This window comes from Candoia aspera, chromosome 2 (assembly GCF_035149785.1).
Source record: "Candoia aspera isolate rCanAsp1 chromosome 2, rCanAsp1.hap2, whole genome shotgun sequence".
Taxonomy (NCBI): Eukaryota; Metazoa; Chordata; class Lepidosauria; order Squamata; family Boidae; genus Candoia; species Candoia aspera.
The window spans coordinates 143,400,469-143,422,645 of NC_086154.1; the positions used below are offsets into that span (position 1 = coordinate 143,400,469).

The 22,177-nt window shown below is 42.3% G+C and overlaps 1 protein-coding gene across 2 annotated transcripts; it reads left to right on the top strand.

Moving 5' to 3' along the window:
* The first annotated feature begins 1,079 nt into the window (after window positions 1–1,079).
* Window positions 1,080–22,038, top strand: TESPA1 (thymocyte expressed, positive selection associated 1). Of its 2 annotated transcripts, XM_063293963.1 has the most exons (5): window positions 1,080–1,220; window positions 17,902–17,938; window positions 18,860–18,963; window positions 19,379–19,587; window positions 21,316–22,038. In XM_063293963.1, the coding sequence occupies exons 3-5, from the start codon at window positions 18,932–18,934 to the stop codon at window positions 21,975–21,977; spliced, it is 903 nt and encodes a 300-aa protein (XP_063150033.1). In that variant the 5' UTR covers window positions 1,080–1,220; window positions 17,902–17,938; window positions 18,860–18,931; the 3' UTR covers window positions 21,978–22,038. The 2 variants fall into 2 exon arrangements, with proteins under 2 accessions (XP_063150033.1, XP_063150035.1); XM_063293965.1 differs by lacking the exon at window positions 1,080–1,220 and having other exon boundaries at window positions 17,707–17,938.
* The last annotated feature ends 139 nt before the right edge of the window (window positions 22,039–22,177 follow it).

Consider the following 22,177-nt stretch of genomic DNA (forward strand, 5'->3'; position numbering starts at 1 on the left):
TTGACTCATTTGATTGCATTAGGACTAAGAGGACATGAGCTACAGTAAGATATTCATTGATCATAAAAAGAATCCATCAGCGAGCTGAGCTTGTTTATGACTGTCTCTATGGTTGTGCATACAAAATCATAATCAAGCTCCTCCTTTTTCTTGAAGTTTTGCAAAGTTTCAAGATAGCCTGTTTCTCCATTGGTGAGAACTCTTGCTTCACCCATCTCCAGCGTCCATTGGTGGGAACTCTCCTTTCTCCTTCCATAGCATTTAATCTCCAAATTTTAAGGTGGTAGTCTAGTGGATAATCATGACTGTTGCCTTGGGGGACTGAAGAGTAGAAACACTAGTGGCATGGAAGTGCCCTCTGATTCACAACAGCCCTTTAACTTTTCCTTATCTGCCACTTCCCAGATGCACGAGTGTTACAACTCCCCAGATTTCCATGCCACATAACTGGTACTAAGGACCAATTCTTAGAGTTGTTAGTTATTGTTGTTGTTTGTTAGATTGATAGTATGTCTTGCCACAGCAATAACCTGATGAGGTAGATTGGCTGAATGAATGAGACCAGCCAAAATCATCCAGTGAGTTTCCACTGACTATGTCTCCTCAGTCCTAATCTAACCCTTAACCATTACACCACACTGATCCGCAGCAGGATGTCCCAGCAGAGATGTCCCTGCAGACCTGGGAGGTACCAGACTGGAGAACACTGATGTAAAGACTTTGGATTTCTCAGCACTATCTGGACACACTGAGGACTCTACTTGCCATCTGCATGCAAAAGAGAGCTAGAATATTTCCCTTGAGAGAAAGGCTATGACAGAGCTAGAGAAGCTTCAGAGAAAGGGTCTGTGTATGTATAAAAAATAATGAGCAACCATGCTGAAGAACTGGAGGCTTCTCATTACTGCCATCACTCGGCAACTCATTAAGCATTTCCTCACCAGGGTGAGCAAATGCCGGATGTAGGGCACTGTTTGAGGTTTTACATGAAAAGAAACATGCACGCACAGATGAGTACTTATATAGATAAAGTTTCCTCTTATAAACTGATCAGCTTCCTCCGTTCTCTGCTGACGCAGATATGGTTGGGGGAAGGCAGAAGTTGGCAAGGATATTCATTAGCCCCGTGCTAAGCAGCCAGGATGGATAGGACTTCTTTAGGAAGAGGTGGCAGCTCCGTGAGCAGGTCTTTCTGAGACCATCAACAATTGTCCTAGATGGTAAGTGATGGCATCAGAAGACTCAAAGTGTGGCTTGTGGTATCTTAAGAGGCACCTCCTTTGAGATTTGGGGAAGAAGGTTCTTAGCTTTGATTGTAAACTTAAAGCTGAGATAAAAAGGGAGTGGGGAGTGAGGAAGATGGTGAAAAGGTGGTGCTGGTTGTGAGTAGAACAAGAGGACTACGGTGCAATTCAGGACAAGTCTCCCAAAGGCACAAAAGAAAGAAACTGAACTCTGATGCAAGGCAACCTTCCCCACACTTGGAATCCAGAAGTGCTGAATTTCAGTTCCCAGAACTCCAACTGTTAGGGCTTGGGGTGATCAAGTTGTCCTAACATAGAGGGCATTAGTTAGAGGGCATTAGTTGGGGAGGGCCATCATCAGGTCTGAAATCCAGATTTTTCCCTTCCTTTTCAGCCATAGTAGGCCATGCCTTGGTTTTTAGAAGGGTCAGCTTTGCATGCTTAAGACATACTCAGTGTTGTACCATTCACAACACTGTATGACAAGCAAAATTAGAAGCCTAGATTTTATTGTTAAGTTTCCCCTTCCCCACTTCCCAGGGTGTTGAGAAGTTCCAAGGGGCAACCATACTGGATTGGTTTTCTTTGGAGAGGAAGAAGAGGATTAGAAATGTAGGACTTTCTGTAATATTTGCTTTGTCTATAAATCCACATGCAGTGTGTACATAGAAACAAAGGGATATTCTTGATAAGCAGCATAGCCTCAGTCCCTAGAATAACCTGACCAGATTTCCCTAAATTAAGCCAGGCTTCTGCTGACCGTGTGGATCACTAGATAGATTCTCAGACTCCCATATTTTAAGAAGTAAATTTCTACTACAGAGCTAAGCAACTTGATGACTTACAGCTGCTTGGGTTACAATTCCCATAACTCAACCATTGTTCCTGCTTGTGGCTTTGGAGGGCTGTAGTCAAGAACATCCAAAAAGCACCAGGTTGCCTACTGTTGCTTTAGCCCCATCCTATATTAGCACCCCAGCAAAAGCTTCACCATTCTACAGATGACTTACTGCTCCAGCTTCCAGTATCCCTTTTTCCCCACCCATTCATGCTCAGAGTTCTTACCTCTGTCTTAATCCAGTGGGTGAATTGTTCAATTAGAAACAGCCACTGGCTGGTTTCATCCAGCACATTAATCCCTCACCGTAGGAAAATGTTGTGTTCACATAATATGCAATACCCTAGTATGGCTTAATGTGAAGGCATGATCCAGCAATGGATGAAATCCCACAGCATCAGCAACTACCTTGTCCCATTCTAGCCTAATCTAGCATGTTGTACAAACCCAGCCACTGTGATTGATACTGGAAATGCTGACATCTGTTGGTCCACACTCTCTTCAGGGGTCATTTTATGACAGACAGAGAGGGACAACTTGATTCCTCCAAAGGGTTTGGGCTTTGAACCCCCATTGGCTCCAACCAACATGGCATGGGATTGTGAGCATCTGCAATTAAGAAACATTTGGAAGACCCCATCCTTCCTAGCCCTGAAATAAGCAGATTGCTTAATCTTGAGGCAGAGCCCTTCTCATCTGTTTATAAGCTCCTAACCCTCTTTTTCTGTAGCTGTGATGTAGGTGTATGAAACTAAAACTGAACTGGGACTGACCCTAATATGGGGGGCGGGGGGGAAGCTTCCCTTGTCTGTCTGTAGATCTCAGCTGTTCTGATGCATAAAGATCTAGGTTCGGTGTAACAGTATATTTTTCCAGAAAAGGATTGGACCAGGTCCTGCCTGATAGTATCTTAAGAGTGATGGACACATGAACATATTACTTCATTTCTGTTCTCTGTCTCTTCTATCATGGGACTTTAGACCATATAAGGTAGTTCCTTATTCAGACCTAGACTTTAATTGAGGTTGTTCCTTTGTATGATGTCTTTAGGCAACTTTTGGCCTTCCAGATATTGTTTGAATTTTAACTCCAGCAGCTATGCCCAGCTTGGCCCATGGCGAGAGATGACAGCAGTATCTCAAGTTGTCCTGTCTTGCTCCAGAGGGTGCCCTAGCTGAAGACCATTATCTTCACTAATCAGCTGCTTAGCCCCTAAATAAGGTGGTTATATTGTTTCTTAGACCATACTCTTTTGATTTTAACATTAACATAAACAGGAAATTCTTTTTACTTACTTGTTAAAGGCACAAGGATGGTCAAAAAAGGAAAAATAACTTTTTATTTTTATTGATCATACTATCATTCAGAATTCAGCTAAATGTTTGCTACTACTGCAAATAGCAGATTCAGGGGATGGACACTTCTGATTTGGTGAGGGCAAAGAATTAAATCTATCCCCCACCATCTGGGTCCCACAAACACTTTTTCTTAAAAATAAGCATAAGCACAAACACTCCAGCGTGAAGTCCATGTGATGAAAATGGTGTCCACTTTGGACATAAAAATAGCAGGGCATCTCACCCAACCCTTGTTGCAGGGTTTATCAAGAGCCTGAAACTTTCAGCTGAAACCACCGACAGGAAGCAAACTTCTCAGTGTCTGCTGCTTGTGATAAGAACATTGCTTGTCATTCTTTGATATGAGGAATGCAGCTCATATTTGGGGCGGACCTCTAAAGCCAGTTATATATCTACTTCAAAGCACTTTTATCCAAACAGCCCCATTTGGAACTGAATTGTGTTTTAGATTATAACCCCTGCTGCTTCCAGCCACTCTGGCAGGGAACACTGGGATTTGTAGCCAAGAAATCTGGACACCCACAAGTTGGGGCAGATTAGTCTAAATCAGAATAAGCCATACCAAAGTTTGTAGGAGAGGACGGACTGTGCTATCGTATTGGAGGCATCTGTTATACATTCCCCTGGGAATGGATCAACCTCAGGCTTTGACTTCCATGTTATCTGCCAAAATATGATCCCAGGGGAAGCAATGGCATTTGGTGCAATAAGAGTTGCTAAGGAGACAAATGACAATAAAGTGACCCCTCTCGATCTTTGTTAGCATCCGTGTCACCTGAAAGCAGCCAATTAGCACAGGGGGTACAATGGGACAGCTGCTCCACTGCAATGTAGATGAATGGCTGCCACGTGACCGTTCATTGGGTGCTGCCTACTATTAGTAATAATAGTTATATTATTATTATTTACTAATTACTATTACAAATAGTAAAGCTGACTCTAAAAAGGATCCAAGTTAATCCAGAAGGATGAATGGTGTGTCAACAAAATCTCTCTTTCTCTTGATATAGTCTGTTGCACCCGCTACTAAGCAATGAAAACTCATTATTTAGACGTAGTTTCTCTTGGGTGAAAGAGCACTGGGAACTTACATCATCTTGGTTATATTTGCTTTATTTCCTCTCTACACGGCAGTAAATCCTTGCAGAGGTTCACTTCAGATCCTCAGAGAAAGATTAGAGGTGCTATGAAGGAATTTAGATTCCTTCCCCTCTTTAGACAGTAGCCATACCCATTGTTTCACTGTGTCAAAGGTGATAAACCGGGCTTGGTGCTGTGGGTGTGCTCCTTCTTGTTTTCTTGAGTGGGGCTTTGACGTCTCAACTTGAGCATGTTGCAGCACAATACCAAAGCTATTTTCCACCAACACAGCTCTTTTTCTATTCCTGATATAAATTGGTCCTCTTCCCTCTTTCTTTGGTACACAGATTCTGGATTGAGGATATATCACCTTACTATTCTGAGCACTTGGTTCAAAGACATGGACAATTATTGCTTGCTGTTCAGCTAGTTATTCTGAACTGTTAATTACCCATTTCCCTACCTAAGAAACAATGATCAGCAACCATGTTATTTTCCACAAAATATTATCTTGAGCATCTCAGGGAGTTTATCTCCATTTTAATCTGGCATCATTTAAATCATTGATCTAATGCCAGATTTATTCCCAACTCCCAGAATCATTGGGAGTTGGGAATAAAAATAATAAAAAATGGTGTCAGTGGTTGAACAGTCTGACCTCATTATCAGAAAACTATCAAATGGATTGGTAACTAATTCAAATGAAAGGATGGGGAATTCTGCCAAACCAAGTCCATCAGTTCCCTGATGCTTTTTTATTGGTTCCTAGGTTCTCACTGATCATGGAGAATTTCGTTTTGTGGCTGAGCCAGTCTTCCTGGGGGAGGCAGCAGACGCAGGCTATGCAGATCTGCATGGCGCACTTTAGAACTGCAGCAGAATAGGGGCAAGCTTAAAGGTCTCTCCTTGGAGAATGCTTTCTTGTAAGGTAGGAGAGCGACATGTGTGCTATATTCTGGAATATTGGCCCAGCCAGTGGCTTCTTTTTATCTCTCTTTTCTCTAATCCCTCTCTGTGATTCCTAATTTGTGGAGTCCTTGGTGCTCTCTGAGCCTGGTTGTTTTCTTGCAGACGTTTCATTGCCAGACTAGGCAACATCTTCAGTGCGAAAAGGGAGTGGGCCTTGCTCTCTGTTTATATACTGTAGTTTGTTTATGTACCATAGTTCACATACCGTACTTCATCCTGCTTGTCAAGCAGGACAAACTACGGTATATAAACAGAGAGCAAGGCCCACTCCCTTTTCGCACTGAAGATGTTGCCTAGTCTGGCAATGAAACGTCTGCAAGAAAACAACCAGGCTCAGAGAGCACCAAGGACTCCACAGTTCAACCCTGAGCTACAAATATTCCCTTCGATTGGATTCCTAATTTTTTATAGGATATATTTGCATAGTACAACATTCCCTGTGATCGATGCTGCAGCATAATGCTGCTGTATACCCCAATATTTGCACATTAAGCAGTCCCAGCGTGATTTCTCCTTCTCTTCCCAACAGTGGGGCTACCCTGAGCCCCCTCACTTCCATCTGTCCTAAAGGATGCCCCCCTTCCAGAATGGCATTAGGAAGAAGGTACCCAGAATTTAATGTAGATACCGGCAGTGCAGGATGTTGAATGGGTAGCTTAGCAATGTTCCCAAGCCACTTCTCTCTTCCTCTACTTTTCAAAAAGCTTTCTTTAGAACAGTAAGCACATAAGGCAACAAAGTAACAAAAATGGCATCATCATAAATAGAGTGCTTTTCTTGTTTATATGGCCCTCTTGCCACAAATGATCTGGGGTGGGTGGGGGTAACGAGAAGGGAGGTAATGTATTTGAGCTTGCATTCAGTCTGTTGGGGGTACAAGCGTCACCTCAGAGATGAAGTCTTTCACATCCCACATCTTCTTGGTTACATTCTCACGGAATACAAATCAGCTGGGGATGACAGGTGTAGTAATGTGACATATCAGGAGGACACCAGAGTGGGAAAGGTTGCTAGGGGTTGAATGTGAGGAAGGAGCTCGCTGAGCTGCAGAGCAGAACAGCTTTTTGGCTTTACTCTTTGCTGCTGGAGATTGTGCAAAAAATGCAATGTTCTAACCCTAAGCTACAGGCTTTCCCTGTGAATTCAGCCATCCATGTATATCCCTCCCATGGATCCTTGCCCAGTTTAGCTTGTAATTTCTAGCTGGATAGTTATTAGATACAGTTTAGTTAACATGATAAACAGCTGAGGGAGGGAAGGATACCTGTTTGTTTAAAGGAGGCAATTTTTACCAGACCTCTCATTAAAACACCTACCCTGGATTCCACAGAGATGGACAATTATAGGCCACTGTAGAAAAATATAGGCCAGTCTTTAACGTTCCTTCAGTACACCCAAGTCTAAAAAGACCATTATTTACATTGATTAAGTTATTATTATTTTGATTTCTGCATCACTGTTCTGTATACAGGGCACTCCAGACAGGTAGTGGTCTAAAAAAAAGTGACAACAAATAACAGGTGAATAAAGATAGTTTAAATTTTTAGCTGTAAAACTGCTAATTATTGGTTATTTGGACAGTAGCAATGGTGCATATTAAGGACAAATCCTCTAGTAGTACATCCTATAGCTTGGAAGGGATGCAGAAGAAGTCCTTTTCTTGTGTGCCCAGCAGACAGTGCTCTGAAAATATGAGCATCTTTCAGCAGGCTCATCCTTAATACCTAAAAGGTTGATCCCACATCACATAACCTAACATCCACGTTTTTCTGTTCTGAGAGCTTAAGAGAAGGTGGGCTCTGTATACCATTCGGACTCAATATAGGCAGCTTCCTATACCATAGTGCAGGAATGGATGATATCATCCTCCTCCCAGTTCTAGCCCATCACAAATGCAACCCCCCATGTTCTTCAGCTTCGATTCAAAACTGGAGTTCTCTAACTCAAGCCATGTAAGCCTTTCAGTCTTCAAATTACAAGTAGTCCTCACTTACCAACCACAATTGGGACTGGCACCTCTGTTGCTAGGTGACACGGTCGTAAACTGAAAAATCATGTGACTGTGCCTGACTTACGATGGCAGTTCGGCAGTTCCAGCTGTGGTCATTAAACGAATCACCTCGGGTCGTTAAGCACATCACGTGACTGCAACTTGTGACTTTCTGCTGGCTTTTCCATTGACTTTGCTTGTTAGAAGCCAGGTGTGAAGGTCACGAATGGCGATCATGTGACTGCAGGACACTGTGACTATCGTAAATGTGTGCCAGTTGCCAAGTGCCTGAATTGATAGTGACTGCGGGGATGCTGCGACAGCTGCAATTCTGAGGCTCGATCGTCTCATTGTTCAGCACCATTGTAACTTCGAACGGTCGCTGAACGAGTGGTTGGCTAGGGTTAGGGACCACCTGTTAGGACTACTTGTAGTTACATCCATAGTGTGATTGGCTGCAGGGCTGGGCCCGTCCTCTCCCGCTCAGTAGCTGTGGTGCCCCGGGCAGCCATTTTGTGCTGGGTGGCTCTGTTCTCTGCTGCTTGCAGCTGAACCAATCAGTTGCCTACCCTTGCTTAGCTACTGCCTTGCAGGGCAATGGCTTGCTGTTTACTCACCAGGAGAGCTGAATGGCTGGCTTCACTTTTAGTGAGTCCAAGCGCTGAGTGCCTGAGGGGCTCTCTCTTTACACAGAGGCGGCCCCTGAACTACTTTCAGGTTCCTGCGCAGCTTTGGCACTCCCATCTCCGTCTCGGAGGATCCTCCTCACAAGTAGGTGGAGCCTGTTCTAGACTACGAACCAGAGTACGCAGGTGCACTTTCAGCTAAACTCTTGACGCTCAAGTAAGGGTGCCCTGTTAAATCCATGCACTTTCTGTGAAGGTGATTTCCCATCTGCTCTAAAAGCCCTTTGCTCCAGGCCATCCATTCCTCACCATTCTCCCTCGGCAATCTTTCAGTCCTGCCCAGGCTCTGAAGCTTGCTGGCTTCCTCTCCCACCCTCTACCTGCTATCTGCAATTTCTTCTTTCGGTTTCGAGATTACAAATTAAAAAAACCTGCATCGGTAAACAAACACTTGCTGAATCCGGTGCCAGCTGTGGTGAGGGAGGACAATAAATCTTGAGCCATATTACGGTCTTGTTATGAGGAAGCTATGGTGCTTCACCAAAAGGGAAAAATGAAGGGGAAATTAAGGGAATTTATGTGGGTTTAGTTTTAAAAAAATCATTTTCTGCTCTTTGGGCTTGAGTGCTTTCACTTTGCTGCAGTCTAACCTTGGCAGTTGATTGGCTAATCCACAGAGAAGGACCTACCTCTTCTACTCAGTCAATGCTTAGCGTTAGCTGTAGTATCTTTTAGACTTCTGCTTTTTCCCTGAGATGTTATAGTAGCTTAATTAATAAACTTCTACTTAGCATCTCAAATGCTGCTAGCTCAAAGCCTAACAGGAACTTTTTATTATTACTACAGCTTTTCTTTTCAAGTTTCCCCCTTTTCCATTTGCTTTATATATATTTTCCTAATAGTGCACTTCCATCAATCATCAATTTTCCAGTTACCTGATGTAAAAGGCTTTAACCCTCAGCTTTCATATAATACAAGTAACTTATGGGCTGTTGGGGGTTGGGTGAAAGCCATCTACCTTTGATGCTTTAACCTAGTAAATACACATTTAATCTACTCTCGCTCTGTTTGTGTATGTGTATGTGTGTGTGCATCTCTCTCCCTCTCCCTCATCTCTTCAGTATAACTATATACTGTATATATGTGTGTGTATGTATGTGTATGCATGTGTGTGTGTGTGTGTAAATAAATAAAATTGGGTCCAGCAATGGCTTCTTTCTATTATTATTGGCCTGATTAGTGTCAGTAACTGCTGAAGATCTGTATTCAGCAGGAGCCCTTTGTAAGAAGATATTGTCCTGAACATAAGCAGAGTGCTAAAAGAATACTGAGCATTACAGCTGAAATAAAAATTAGATTTATTAAGAAATATATGAAGATAGAAAAGCCTACATATATACATCTTGAGTGGGGGTGGGGGTGGGGGGAGAGAGAGAAAGCTCCTTTATGCCTCTCAAACACAGGATCTCATTTAAGAATAGGCCAGGTGAGAAACAGACGCAGGAACTAACCACCCAGAGTCTCTCTGGTGGAAGGAGATGGGCGGTGGCAAATTTGATAAACAAACAAACAAACAGTAGGAAGACCGTTCTTCATATGTACCTCTTGCCATTGGCCCTAGCGGTCAAGATGGCTGAGAGATACAAAGAGGTGATACAATCCCCAGCAATTTCCCTCTTTAAAACCAATGCAATGGGAGGGGGGAAGAATAAGGATGTATCTGCACTTACCATTTTACCTGTTCCAGTCTTGTATTCATGCCAGCTTGACCTGAATCCATTTTAAGAAAATCTGCTGAGAACAGGGAGGTATGGAACCTATTAGAATGGATGAGAAGTAGAAGAGAAAAAAACATGCCCTGAGGTCACTTTGATTGTGAGTGGGGGGAAAATAGAAGGCAACACCATTTATTTATTTGATTGATAGATTGATTCGTATGACTGCCCATCTTAGAATGCAGGCTGTGGGATAGGGTGAGATGGGAGACGGTGGAGGGTTTTGTGGGAAGCATCCAAGGAGGATGGCTGGCATTGGGTTCTTGGTTTTGGTTTTATTATTGTTGTGAGTTCTATTCTATTATGGAGTGTATCTTGATATTTTATATGTTTTGTTCCCTGTTTGGGGCTTTTCAAGCAATAAAATCAATAAAAGACAGAGTGCCATGTGTTTTCATATATAAGTCAGAAGAGGGAGCAATCTATTTCTGCTGCCTAGAAATGGTTCTGGAGAGAGGCAACTGAGCAGTGTGGGTAAGCCCTGAAACAGCTAATCACACAGATCCTTAAATATCTGGATTTGACCTTTCTGCCCTCTCCTTCCACACTTGCTACTGGAACATTCATTGTTCGCAAATCAACCAGGTCAGGACAACACAGTTATACTGTGTCTTATTGCTTTCCTAATAAATTATCAGAGCAATTGTACAGATGTCTGTTCAAAAGCAAGCCATATTGGGTTCTGGGGAACCAGGACTGCAGCCTCAGTTGAGTTCTGAGAATCTGAAGCTGGTAAGCGTGTGTGTGTGTGTGTGTGTGTGTAAAAAAGATATTTTTAAAATTTTTACCCACTGGAATGGATGGAAGATGAATGGAAGGAGGATGGAAGAGGAGGAGGAAGAGGAGGAAGTAAATATTTATGGGATATAAATATAAAGCCATTCTAGATGGGAGGGAAGCTTATCATTTGAAATTAACATCTCTAAGATCTTGTCAAGGCCAGATTTCTTTGTTCCTGAAAGCTACTTATGTATGCCATGTATTTTCAGGTATAAGTCACAAGTGGGAGCAAGAGAGTAAATTCAAAGTGGAAAAAAAATGCAGATAAGAATTTCCTGTCTAGTCTGTTTGCTGAAGTACACACTGCAAATTCCTGTGTGCGGTCTTTTCATCCTGAATTTATCCTGTTGCTCCCTCTTGTGACTTGTACATGAAAATATATGACACTCTCTCTTTTATAAATGTTATAGCTTGAAAAGCCCAAAACAAGGAACAAAGCTTATAAAAATTAAGATGCACCCCCCCAAAACAACAACAAATGACCACAACCCCAAACCAACCAAACCTGACAAAGTTCAAAAAGAAAAATACAGTAAACATAGTTATATCACTTAAAAAAAAATACATCTCAGTTTTTAAATAATAAATTAAATTTTGACCTAAGAGAATAGGCTGGCCACTCTTTTCATTCTTGTATTATACACAAGACCAAGTTAGTGACTGCCTTGGAATGAAATTGCCCACATCTTCATGGGAACATTCAGCAATATTTCCTCATTAATATGAAGGCAATTTTTCTGGTTTTTTAGGGGAGAGAGGAATCAGAAAATAGTCTTGCCCCAAACTGTCTCTGCCATGGTCAATAACGACACTCCACAATGTATAATCCACAATGTATAGCTCTAAACACACACAACACCTATTAGAGAACCCTACACAGAGAGGACTGTTGAGCAGTGGCTTCAGTTTAATTAACTATAATAGTTTCACACACACATACACACTTACAACACCCACATTGCGTTCACTTCCTCCAAATTCCAAGGCATGCCACAGGACAAACTTTACAGATATTCAGAGCCCAGACTAAACTGAATTTAAACTACATATGCATTCAAACTTTGAAAAATTGTAAAACTTTAAGTATTTAATTATTATTTCTCCAGTGGATGAACCAGGGATAAAATATCTGAATTTTCTCAAAAGAACATTCTGAAGAGGAGGTTGCTTTAGTAAATGGGCAGCATGTAGCCTTCTGTTTCCTTCCTTCCTTCCTTCCTTCCTTCCTTCCTTCCTTCCTTCCTTCCTTCCTTCCTTCCTTCCTTCCTTCCTTCTCTGAGAGCACAGGATAGCTTATCCAAGGGTCTCTCCTAATTCTATCACTACAGTAAACCAGAGGTACTTTAGGCTGAGGTAGTATGATGACCCAAAGTCATTTCATGTGCTACATGGTCAGCTGGAAGCTTCTTCCCAGATGAAGTCCAACACATTCCTACACACAGATAACGCTCAAAATGTTTGAGTGACACACACAAGCATTTATCCACATGTTAACACTCATGCACCCCATTGTGTTTTTCCTGGACACCTTCCTTGTGTAGAAAAAGAGTAGTAGAAAAAGAAATTAAGGCCCAATGTAGGCTCAGGGAGCAGGAGGTGAGGAAGAAGGCTAAATCCTGAGCTTGGGAGGGATGGATCCTAAGCTGGGGATCCAGAGAAAGGGAAGGAGGGAGGAGGACTAGATCCTGTAACTAGTGATGATGATAGAAAGAGTAGTGAGAGAGTAGGCAGGCAATAAAGGAGATGGACATGGGGAGGAAAGTGCTGGCTGGGCACAGGCAGAGGAGGGGGAATAAATTGAAGGGGACAGGGAGAAAAAGGAAGAACAGGGACGTAATGGGGAAAAGGCGGCGAGTAAGGGAACATAGGGCACCCATGGGAGAAGGAAGGGAATAATGGGAAGAGTAGTAGGTTGGCTCCATACACACAAAGGGGGAGAAGACTTGGGGGTGTAGGAATGCAGGAAACCAACTGATCAGGATATTTTAGCTCTATTTAGATCCCTGCACAGGTGGGGCATTCAGAGTCTCATAGCTGGACTAGTCAGGAAATAGGTATCTAAATCAACCTGGCTGAAATTTGGTTTGGGTCATCCTGATGCTTCTATTTCCACCCAGAGGCTCTTATCAGAACCAGCTGTAGATAGCATCCATAGCTGAGCCCTTTAACATATTTTATCCCAGGTGAGTGCTTTGAACAGTGCTGCACTGGCTCTAACCTTCATTTTATTTCCTACAATGGTGTATTTTCTCATTCCAAGGACAGGGTGAGCAATCTATAATCTGTGGCCACATGCACTTCTCAGCCCTTATTTGCTGCTCTTGAAGCCATTTTCTGTGGCTTCTTTGTAAAATAGGGTGCCAAACAGGCATCTTGAGCCTCTGATAGGTGTAAAGCTTTCTTTTTCTTAAAATGCTCCCTACTCATCCACCCCCACAACAATAGGAAAATATGGGCATCAGTTCCTCTCCGGTGACATCATAGCATCTGGCCATAATCACCAGAGTCATTGGCTGTTAACATAATTTATAAACAAAAAAGATGGTCCTTGGCCCCAGAAAGGCTGTTTGCTCTGCTGCAAGCATTATGTGAAATTGAAAAGGTAGCTAGATCCAGCTCCTGGCACTGCAGCTGCTTCTGCCACCAAGTCTGAGCTCAGAAACTAAGCAGGGTGAAGCCTGGTTGCACTTGGATGGGAAACCTCCAAGTTATGCCAAGGCTGCAGGCTAGATTGGAGAGTCATCTCAGTGGACGTCCATCTGCACAATTCTTCAAGACAACTGCAAACATGTCCCTGAAATTACCAGGTGTATCAAGGACAAATTATCAAGTCTGACCTGAAGGAGACTTTAAACCTTTCACCAAGGCTCAGTGAAAAAGATAGCCCCAAGCAGAAAGCATCTCAAACTTATGCCAGCCATGATCTTACCTGTGTGGCTTAATACGCTATGACTACAGTTTAAATAAGCATAGACGTTATGAGCCTCCTTCACAACCTATTCATCTGTTAAGTTCCAGGTTTGTGGCTTCACATTGTGGTCAAGTGCCAATTGTTGGTTGTGGTTCTAAATAAACTTATTTGTCATCCATGCCATTGACCACAGTGTTCAGAATTACTTCTTAAGAATGTGCATGTTCATGTTTTACAGTGCACAGAAATCCATGTCATTTTGTGGGATGATTTCTAAATATTCTGTTCATAAAAGTGTGCCTTTTGCATGCATTTTCCTCTCAAATACCTGTTTTAAATTCCCCCAAATATTGCATTGAATTTGAAGCCAATCACCATTTTCTGCTTTTTTCACTAAAGCAGCTGATCCATGCCTTGCCCACTAGAGGGAGCCGTTGTATAACTCAAAATGAAACCAGCATGTTCTTTACTAGGGTAAATAACGAAGTTATAGCAAAGCATTCAAAGATGGTGTAAAAGCTGATTTTGCAAAGCTTGCTCTGCTGCTTCAAGAGCCTACCCCTAACCCTAACTAGCTTTGCATGTTGTGCATACATAGCCACTCTGCTTCTCTTGGAATCCAGGCGAAAACATTCTATGTCTCTGTATATCTTTGTATAGTTAAGCTGAACTCAAAGGCAGTTTACTTTTTTATTCAAGAAATATAGGTAAGAAAGCAGCGAGGCTGTGAAGAGCAGCCAAGCAACTTTCCTAGAAAACGTTTGCCCAGACTGAAAAACAACAGGTCCTGGAACATATCCCAGAGGTAGTGGTGTTCTTCTGGATTGTTTGACATTAGCTAGGAACCAGCTGCCCAATTATTTATTTATGTATTTATTTAATTTTCTATCCCACCTTTTTTATTTTTATAAACAACTCAAGGTGGCGAACTTATCTAATACTCCTTCCTCCTCCTGTTTTCCCCACAACAACAACCCTGTGAGGTGGGTTGGGCTGAGAGAGAGGGACTGGCCCAAGGTCACCCAGCCGGCTTTCATGCCTAAGGTGGGACTAGAACTCTCGGTCTCCTGGATTCTAGCCCGTTGTCCTAACCACTAGACCAAATTTATTGCTGCAGACTGAGCCAAAATGGGTAAACTTCTCAACTGCAAGCATGGAAATGCACTGTTTATTTTTGCAGGATTGGAGGCGGAATGCATGTGATATAGTGAAATAGGAGGCTGATCCCCAAATGTTTCCAAATAGCTGTTAGCTTGTTGCCACTGTTTTCTTTGCCCTATTTTCCCCCCAGAAATGGTGGTCCAACCTGGTGTGCTTTTGTTGTTAAACTAGAAAATAATGGCTTTGTGTTACCATTGCCATAAAACTTGTAGCAGCAGAAGCAAAAGAATTCATGAATAGTATCAGAGCCCCGCGAGCTTGATGGCTAAGCAGAAAGTTGGACCCAGGTTTTCCCAGTCAGTGTTCAATACTTGCTTCATGCATCTTGTCAGCTTTTCCATTCAGAACCATGAAAGTCTTGAATTGGCCATGGTGAGATGTATTATTATTATCTTCAGATTTCTCAGTGAGGCATACAGAATTAGCACATTCCCTAAATGGTCCCTCAGCAGTGAATGTCAAACCATAATTAGAAAGTTTTCACAATTCAAAATCAAGATTGTATTCTGAAAATGCAAACCCTTGTTGCCCCCAAGCAGGAATGTTTCAGTTCACTTGATTACACTTTTCATAACAGGACTAGGCAGCATGTGGACTTCCAGGTATTTTTGAATTCCAGTTCCTAGCCGCCCTAGGCAGTGTGACAAATGGAAAGGGATGGTGGGAACCACAATTCACCAGCAGTTAAAGGTCCATATACTTGTATAGCCCTTCTCTGGAACAGAGGATTCTACTTCAAGGAAAAGAATTCTTGGGTGGGTGAGACTTGTTCATCGGTGATATTCCTGCAGCTAGGAATATCACCGATGGAATGATGAAAATAATAGGGATAAATATAAAAGTCCTGATAGATCTTTCAGCTCTTTTTTGATGCAACAGTAGTTGGATTTCTCTAGAAGATGCTGTAAAGGTGCCAATTCAGATATTACTCCAATATTTCTATAACTTGAAGGATTTATTCTGGTTGTGCATAGGATCTATATAAGGCACTGAAGCTCTGCCCCATGTCCAACACTAGCTTCTGAGGTGTTACTAGGCATTGCTTGCCAACTTACAAATTTATTTTCAGAAGAAATAGAAATATGCTTTCAAGAAGAAGAAAAAAAGGGAGAATCTGGGAATTGTAGGGTGCTGAATTCTGTACTCAGTGCTACATTCTTCAGCTGATCACTGCCTATGGAGGGCTATAATACCAGCCTGGTATATGAAGAATTGCACTTCAGCTTCTCACAGTAAAGGTCAAGAAAGCCACTCAGTATTATGTCTTGATCCAGCACACTGGCTTCTTCAGCTTGCCTTTGTACAGCTTTTGTGTGGTTGTATCTTTGCTGTGTTTTATGTTATTCCACAGGATCCTGCAACAAATGAACCAGATGTGATGGAATGTGTCTGTGAAGGGGGAGGTGATGTGATGGACTGCAGTAATGCAGCTGGTTCTCAGGAAGGAGGGAGCACATTCCAAGGAGGGGGGAGAGATAAGAGAAAACACAGCCCGGAGCTGGAATGTGGGAAGACTAAGAGGTTCAGGATAGTCCTGCCCTACAGCCTCCCAGGTTGTTTCCCCTTAGGTTAGGTGGAGTAGCTTTAGTCTGGCAAGATTCTGTCTACACAGCGTGAGCAAATGAAGAACTGAAGTTTGGCTGGACTGATGCCTTGTCCTTCTTGGGCTGGGCTGGACATCAGCTTTGACAATGACATCTTAACCTGGGAGCAGAAGGGAATGGGTGAGAGCTCTTGGTCTACCTTTCCGTTAAGTAGCCGTCAGGGACAAGAGAACTAACATGACTGTATCTCAGCCAGGAGGCCACTGGGATTTTCCAATACCCCAAGTGAACAAAGCCATGCTTTGCTCAGTGAGTAGCAGATGTGAGACAAGAGAAACACATCTTTGGAAGATATTGGTGTTCTCTCACATTGCAGAGGCAATAGTCGTACTGAATCAGAGGTATCATTAGCATAGGCATTCTCCATTGGCAATTTATGAAGAGCCCGAATCCTACAGTGTCCTCTGAGAAGACATAATTTCTGATCTGCTCCTACCTGTACTGAAAATGATTAAATTCATGATCTTCTGGGGATGTTGATTGGGAATTTGAGGTGCAGCTCCACATACTGGAGGACACTTGGCTGGGGATTCGGATAAAATGACCCAGTTCCACAGGTAGGATCTCTCAGAAATATTGGAGGCTCACTGGGAAGAGCAGGAAGTTCTGTTGAAAGGCAGCAAGGAGGGCCTGTGGCAGTGGTTCTTGAACTGTTTAACCTAATTACCCCTTTTCCCAGTCTTGAATAATGTCATTACTCCCACAAAAAAATCAGATTCTATTGTTTTACACAAACATCTCAGCAATGGCAGTCCCAAACTGAATCCTTGACTCACAAGAATCACTTACAGATTGCTCCATTACTCCCAGGATATGCCCAAATTACCCCTTTGGTAATTACCCCCATGTTAAAAACCATGGGCTCAGAAGAGCGTTTAAAGTATTTCATTACTGCATTAAATATTATTGCAGCAAATTAACCATTATTTTGCATGGCATGCTGAAGAACTCAAGTACACAGTGGTTGGCTGAAGACAAAGTTCTGCTTATTTCATATTTTTACAGTCATATTTTGTGAGCATGGCTTTCAGTACTGGCTAATGTATTTCATATCCTGAAAATGTTTGCACTGGCTAAGCCCATAGGGTGGCAGAAAGCACCATTATTATTCAGATCCATTAAAAAAAAAAACTTGCTATCAGATCCAGTTTGGCAGCAAGGTAATAATCCTGATGTCCTCTAGGTTTTGTGTACCAAAAAGTTACCAAGGTTTTAAGAGATCTACACACAAGCTGCACTCACTGCATTAGTACAGCAGCTCAGGTTTAGCAGAATGATCACAGTTGGTCAAAGAATTAGTCTGTGTTGAACTGTTAAAGTTTTCAAAGGCTTCATTATTTCAATCCCAATTTCATTTTTGCTGCTGGATGCTCAGATGTTGGGGAGTTAACTTTAAAAGCTGGTAAGGTTATTTTCCAAAATGGAAGGGGAATCTGACTAGAACAAAGTTAGGAGGTTAACCAATGTGATGGAAGAAGATCCATAGAATCTCTACTATTCATAGAAGATGCTTGGTGTTATTTGGCTTCCTTAATGACAAAACTACTTTCTATTCCTCTTTCCAGAAATGCTGCGCCTGGACAAAGACAGAGTAGAGTCCAGGTAAGAAATAGGAATCACACGAACTTTGTGCAGGTCTACTGAAAAGAAAATCCTGTTAAGTTAAATGGTCTTTTTCTGTGAATATAAATAGATTGTAGCTTTATCCCAGTTACTGTACCACTAATCCAATATCCTTACAATGCACTGGACTTCAGTTCCATAATTTTGAATGATATAACCCATATTTGCTCAGATAATGGGAACATAATTTCAATGCTGCTGCTACTACTACTGATTTATTAAACTTGTATGCTGCCCAACTCTTGACAACTCTGAGGAATGCTGCTCTACACTCTTTATGGGTGTGTTGAGTCCCACTGAAGTGAAGAAGTTTACTTATGAGTAGGTACACGGAGTCACTGTATAATCATTTATCCTAGTTTTGGAAATTATGGTAATATTACTAGGAATTTAGAAGCTGCGTTAACTGATGTCACTGTTGGTCATTCAAGACTTTGTGCATTTGACTATACCCTCAAATTGGGATATTAGTCACCCATCAAAAAGGAAACTATCCGTCTCAAAATTGCCCTTAGTTAGGGCTATTAGAACAGGAGTATCAAAATCCAGATGACTAGAAAGCAGCAAAGAATGATAGTTTTAGTATCTCTCTGCTGCTATCCAATGGTTCTCTGCAGTTTTGCCGGCCAAATTTGGTAGCTGTAACCTTAGTAGTTATTTTACTTTTCCAGGTATTCAGTGTGTTTGGTGAAGATGAGGATGGTTGCTTTGACTTCACCCACTATTCTCCTTTAACTCTACCCATTTTTTTCCCTGATGATGCTTGCTTTTTTTAATGTGGCTGTTGGCATGCTCACATGACTTGAATGTGTCTGCCTGTCCATCTGCCTTCTTCAGCAAATATTTTCTTCTGGGCTGATGAGCCAGGGCATCTCTTCACTGTCACTTCTTTTATGTCAGGATCCCAAAAGGTGCTGCTTGGCCTTTCAAGCCTGGCATCTCAGTCTAGATCTCAGCTTGGCTTCCAATGACATGGCAGACAGCACTAACAAGACCAGTTCCAGGTAAGCCTGAAGCTTATTTGTGGAGGGCTTGGCCTGAGCAAAAGGATTATAATCTTTTGCCATATATGAGGGGAGAGTACCAGACACAGATGCCATCCAGACCTTATGGATCCTTCCTTTGACAAGCCTATCTCACAAGCTGTTGTAAGGATACCATTGGGAGAAATGAGTCCCATATAAGACAGCCAACGTGGTATAGTAGTTGAAGGACTGGGGAGATCCTGATTCAAGTCCAGTCTCAGCCATGGAAGTTGACTTGATACTTTGGGAAAGTCATTCCCTCCTGGGTGAAATAACTTCGGTGGGTTCTTGTAGTGGAGATAAACTGAAGGAAAGAGCACTATATACATTGAAATTAAAAAGCAGTGGTTAATCATTCCCTGAATTCAGACTCTCACCATCATCTCCCCTTTAGCATTTCAGAAATGCTAGACCTCTGTCAGGTTGATGCTGAGACCATTCTTGGCAACTTGGGCTTCACAGAAGAATTAGCACAGGCTGCCCATTGGATTCCTGCTCGGTTCTTCTCTGTTCCATCCCAGGCTGAGGGCATCAATTTCCAGCTCTTTCTAAGAGCTCAGATCCAGCGGATTGAGATGGAGGACCCTTGCCTGATGTTAGTAAGTAAGTGTCTCTTTCAAGATCCAAAAGTGGGCTCTCAAAGGGTGAGAACACCTCTTTCTTGACAGTGACGGGCCATTGTTCAATGGCAGAGCATTTGCTTTGCTTGAAAAGGGTCTTGGATTGGATCTCTCTCGTCTCCAGGTGAAAATGATTGGGTAGCAGGTAACACTTCAAGAACACGGTGGGGAATGTATGGTTGATTGGATGCTGGGAAAGTACTACTCCCAATAGCTCCAGTCAGCACAGCCTATAGCAAGTGAAGCTGGAAGTTGTGGCTCAGCAATATCTGGAAGATCATGTATTTCCCACCTTTGAGTAAACAGTAAGCATGCTTAAGGTTAAACACTAAATTTAAAATGATTAGCACCAGGTGGATCTCTGTGCCTCCCTGTCTGGACTTAGATCTATCTATGTGGTATCACTCTCTGCTTTATTACAGTGGAGATGAAACCCTGGTAGCACTAATTGTTTCACAGTTGATAGGAAGGAGGAAGCAAAAGCATCCTCTGAATACGCTGACAAGTGTAGAATTGTAATGGGTGGAGGGAAGGGCCTCAGTAGTGTGGTTTAACTACAAATTGCACTGATAATATTGCAAATTATATTTAATAATGTATGAAGGAGAAGCAATTTGGGAGGATCTGGGGGACACACAAAAGCTTGGGGAGCAGGCCACAGATTGCCCACCCTTGGTCTAGGTATACATACTGAGACTCCATGGCCTTATAACCTTGGATGGTGCCCCCAAAGGCCTCCCAAAGTTGTCACCACACAATAGTCTTCAATATGAAATGTGGGAAGGGGAAAATGTGTAATTTTAATCATACAAACTGTAATTAATTTTAAGTGTGTTTAAGTGTAAATTAAATGAAATCAACTTTGAACTTGGTGAACATGTTGGTTATAGAATAGCTGCTTCCTATGATATTCTTCAAAAAATATGCAAGCAGTTAGCAGGGAGGGACAAAACCTGACAATCTTTAGTTAGTTTTACTCACCTGAAATATTGTTTCAGCAGATGGGAGCACCAGGTTTTACCTTATATGGGCTCAGCAGCTAAGCAAGATTAAGCCTGGTTAGAACTTGGATGGATGACCACCAAGGAATACATGAACTGTAGATTTGAATGGGAAGTTGAAAACATTTTGGAAGAAGGCAGTCACATCTTCCATATTGCTGCCAAGAAACTGCATATCATGTATTTACCAGAAATCCAACTTTACTCTGGAATATTAGGATGGCCATGCTTGATGCAAAAGAATGCTGAATATAGGAAAGAACATTAAAGGTGGTTCTAAGTTATGCCAGATGTGATTTACACAATCTTGAAGTTGCACAAGGAGTGAAAAACACAGAGGCTATCTTTGGGCACAGATAATATGGGAGCTTCCTTTTTGGTGCATACACAAACAGGTGCCTATGCACAAAAACTGGCTAACCTATGCAAAATCCAACATTTAGAAGGGATCCAGGAATGGAACAGAGACGTAAGTCAGGAGGTGCCTCTGTATGTTAATTTGCCTAAACCATCCGAAGTGGACATAATGTTACTAAATATTATTTTTTAAATAAAAGTGCAAACATTCAAATGTTTGTCATCATACCATTGTGTTTACTCTCATGTGGGAATGGGCACTGCACAGTCTTTGCTGCGAAGATATGAAATAAGAAGTGCTTTTTCAACCTGAAAGGTTTTTTCTCTGACAGGTCTCACTGCTCCTTTTTCAGGTCGGTTCAGACATATCCAAACTCTGGGTGCAACAGCTGATGATTGCTTCTGCCTCTATTCATATATATGTAAGACACCAGTGCAGGAGATCCCACCTGGCCATTTGTTCTGGGCCTTCTCAGAAATCCCAGATTCCTGGAATATTCCTTCCCAGCCAGAGTCTTCACCTCTTCTCCATGGCCTGCAAAAAGCTATGTGCTTGTATACTTCACCCCAGGAAGAATGGCCTCCAAGAACATTTGGGGTGCAGTCTCCTGTGAACCACCTGGACCAGGAATCATGGGAAGTGGTAGAAAGGGCTCGCCAAGACCAATTTCCATTTAACATGGCAAACATCGAGGATGAAACTCAAGCAGTGCCAATTAGAGACTCAGTTTGCCACCGTAGAACGGACAGAAGGGTAGCTTCTTCAGTATCTGTCTTCAGAGAGACAGCTCCTGGGATTTCTCCCCGCTGCTACTGTGAAGATCCATCTTATTCTTGGAAAAACATGGAAATATCCTTGCCAGGATTAACAGGATGGCTTTCTTTCCCCTTTGGTGGGACAAGAAAGAAGAAGTTGGACAAAGTTGGCCATCAAGAGTTATGCCATTTTGGACATCATTCTCCCCCAGAGGCTACCTCTCCAGATGAAAGCAGTGAAGAATCTGATGGAGAGTAACCCCGTGAGTGGAGAAAAGGATGTACCGACACCTTGGTAGAACTGGCATGAGGATAATGCAGAGATGACTTAACTGATGGCGAAGTTCTTTGAGATTATTAATTATTACTGGCATGATTAGATTCAGTAGCCTTGGGAGATCTGAATTCAACAGAAGTCTTTGCTGGAGGATGTGCACCCAAAGATAAGCAAAATATTAG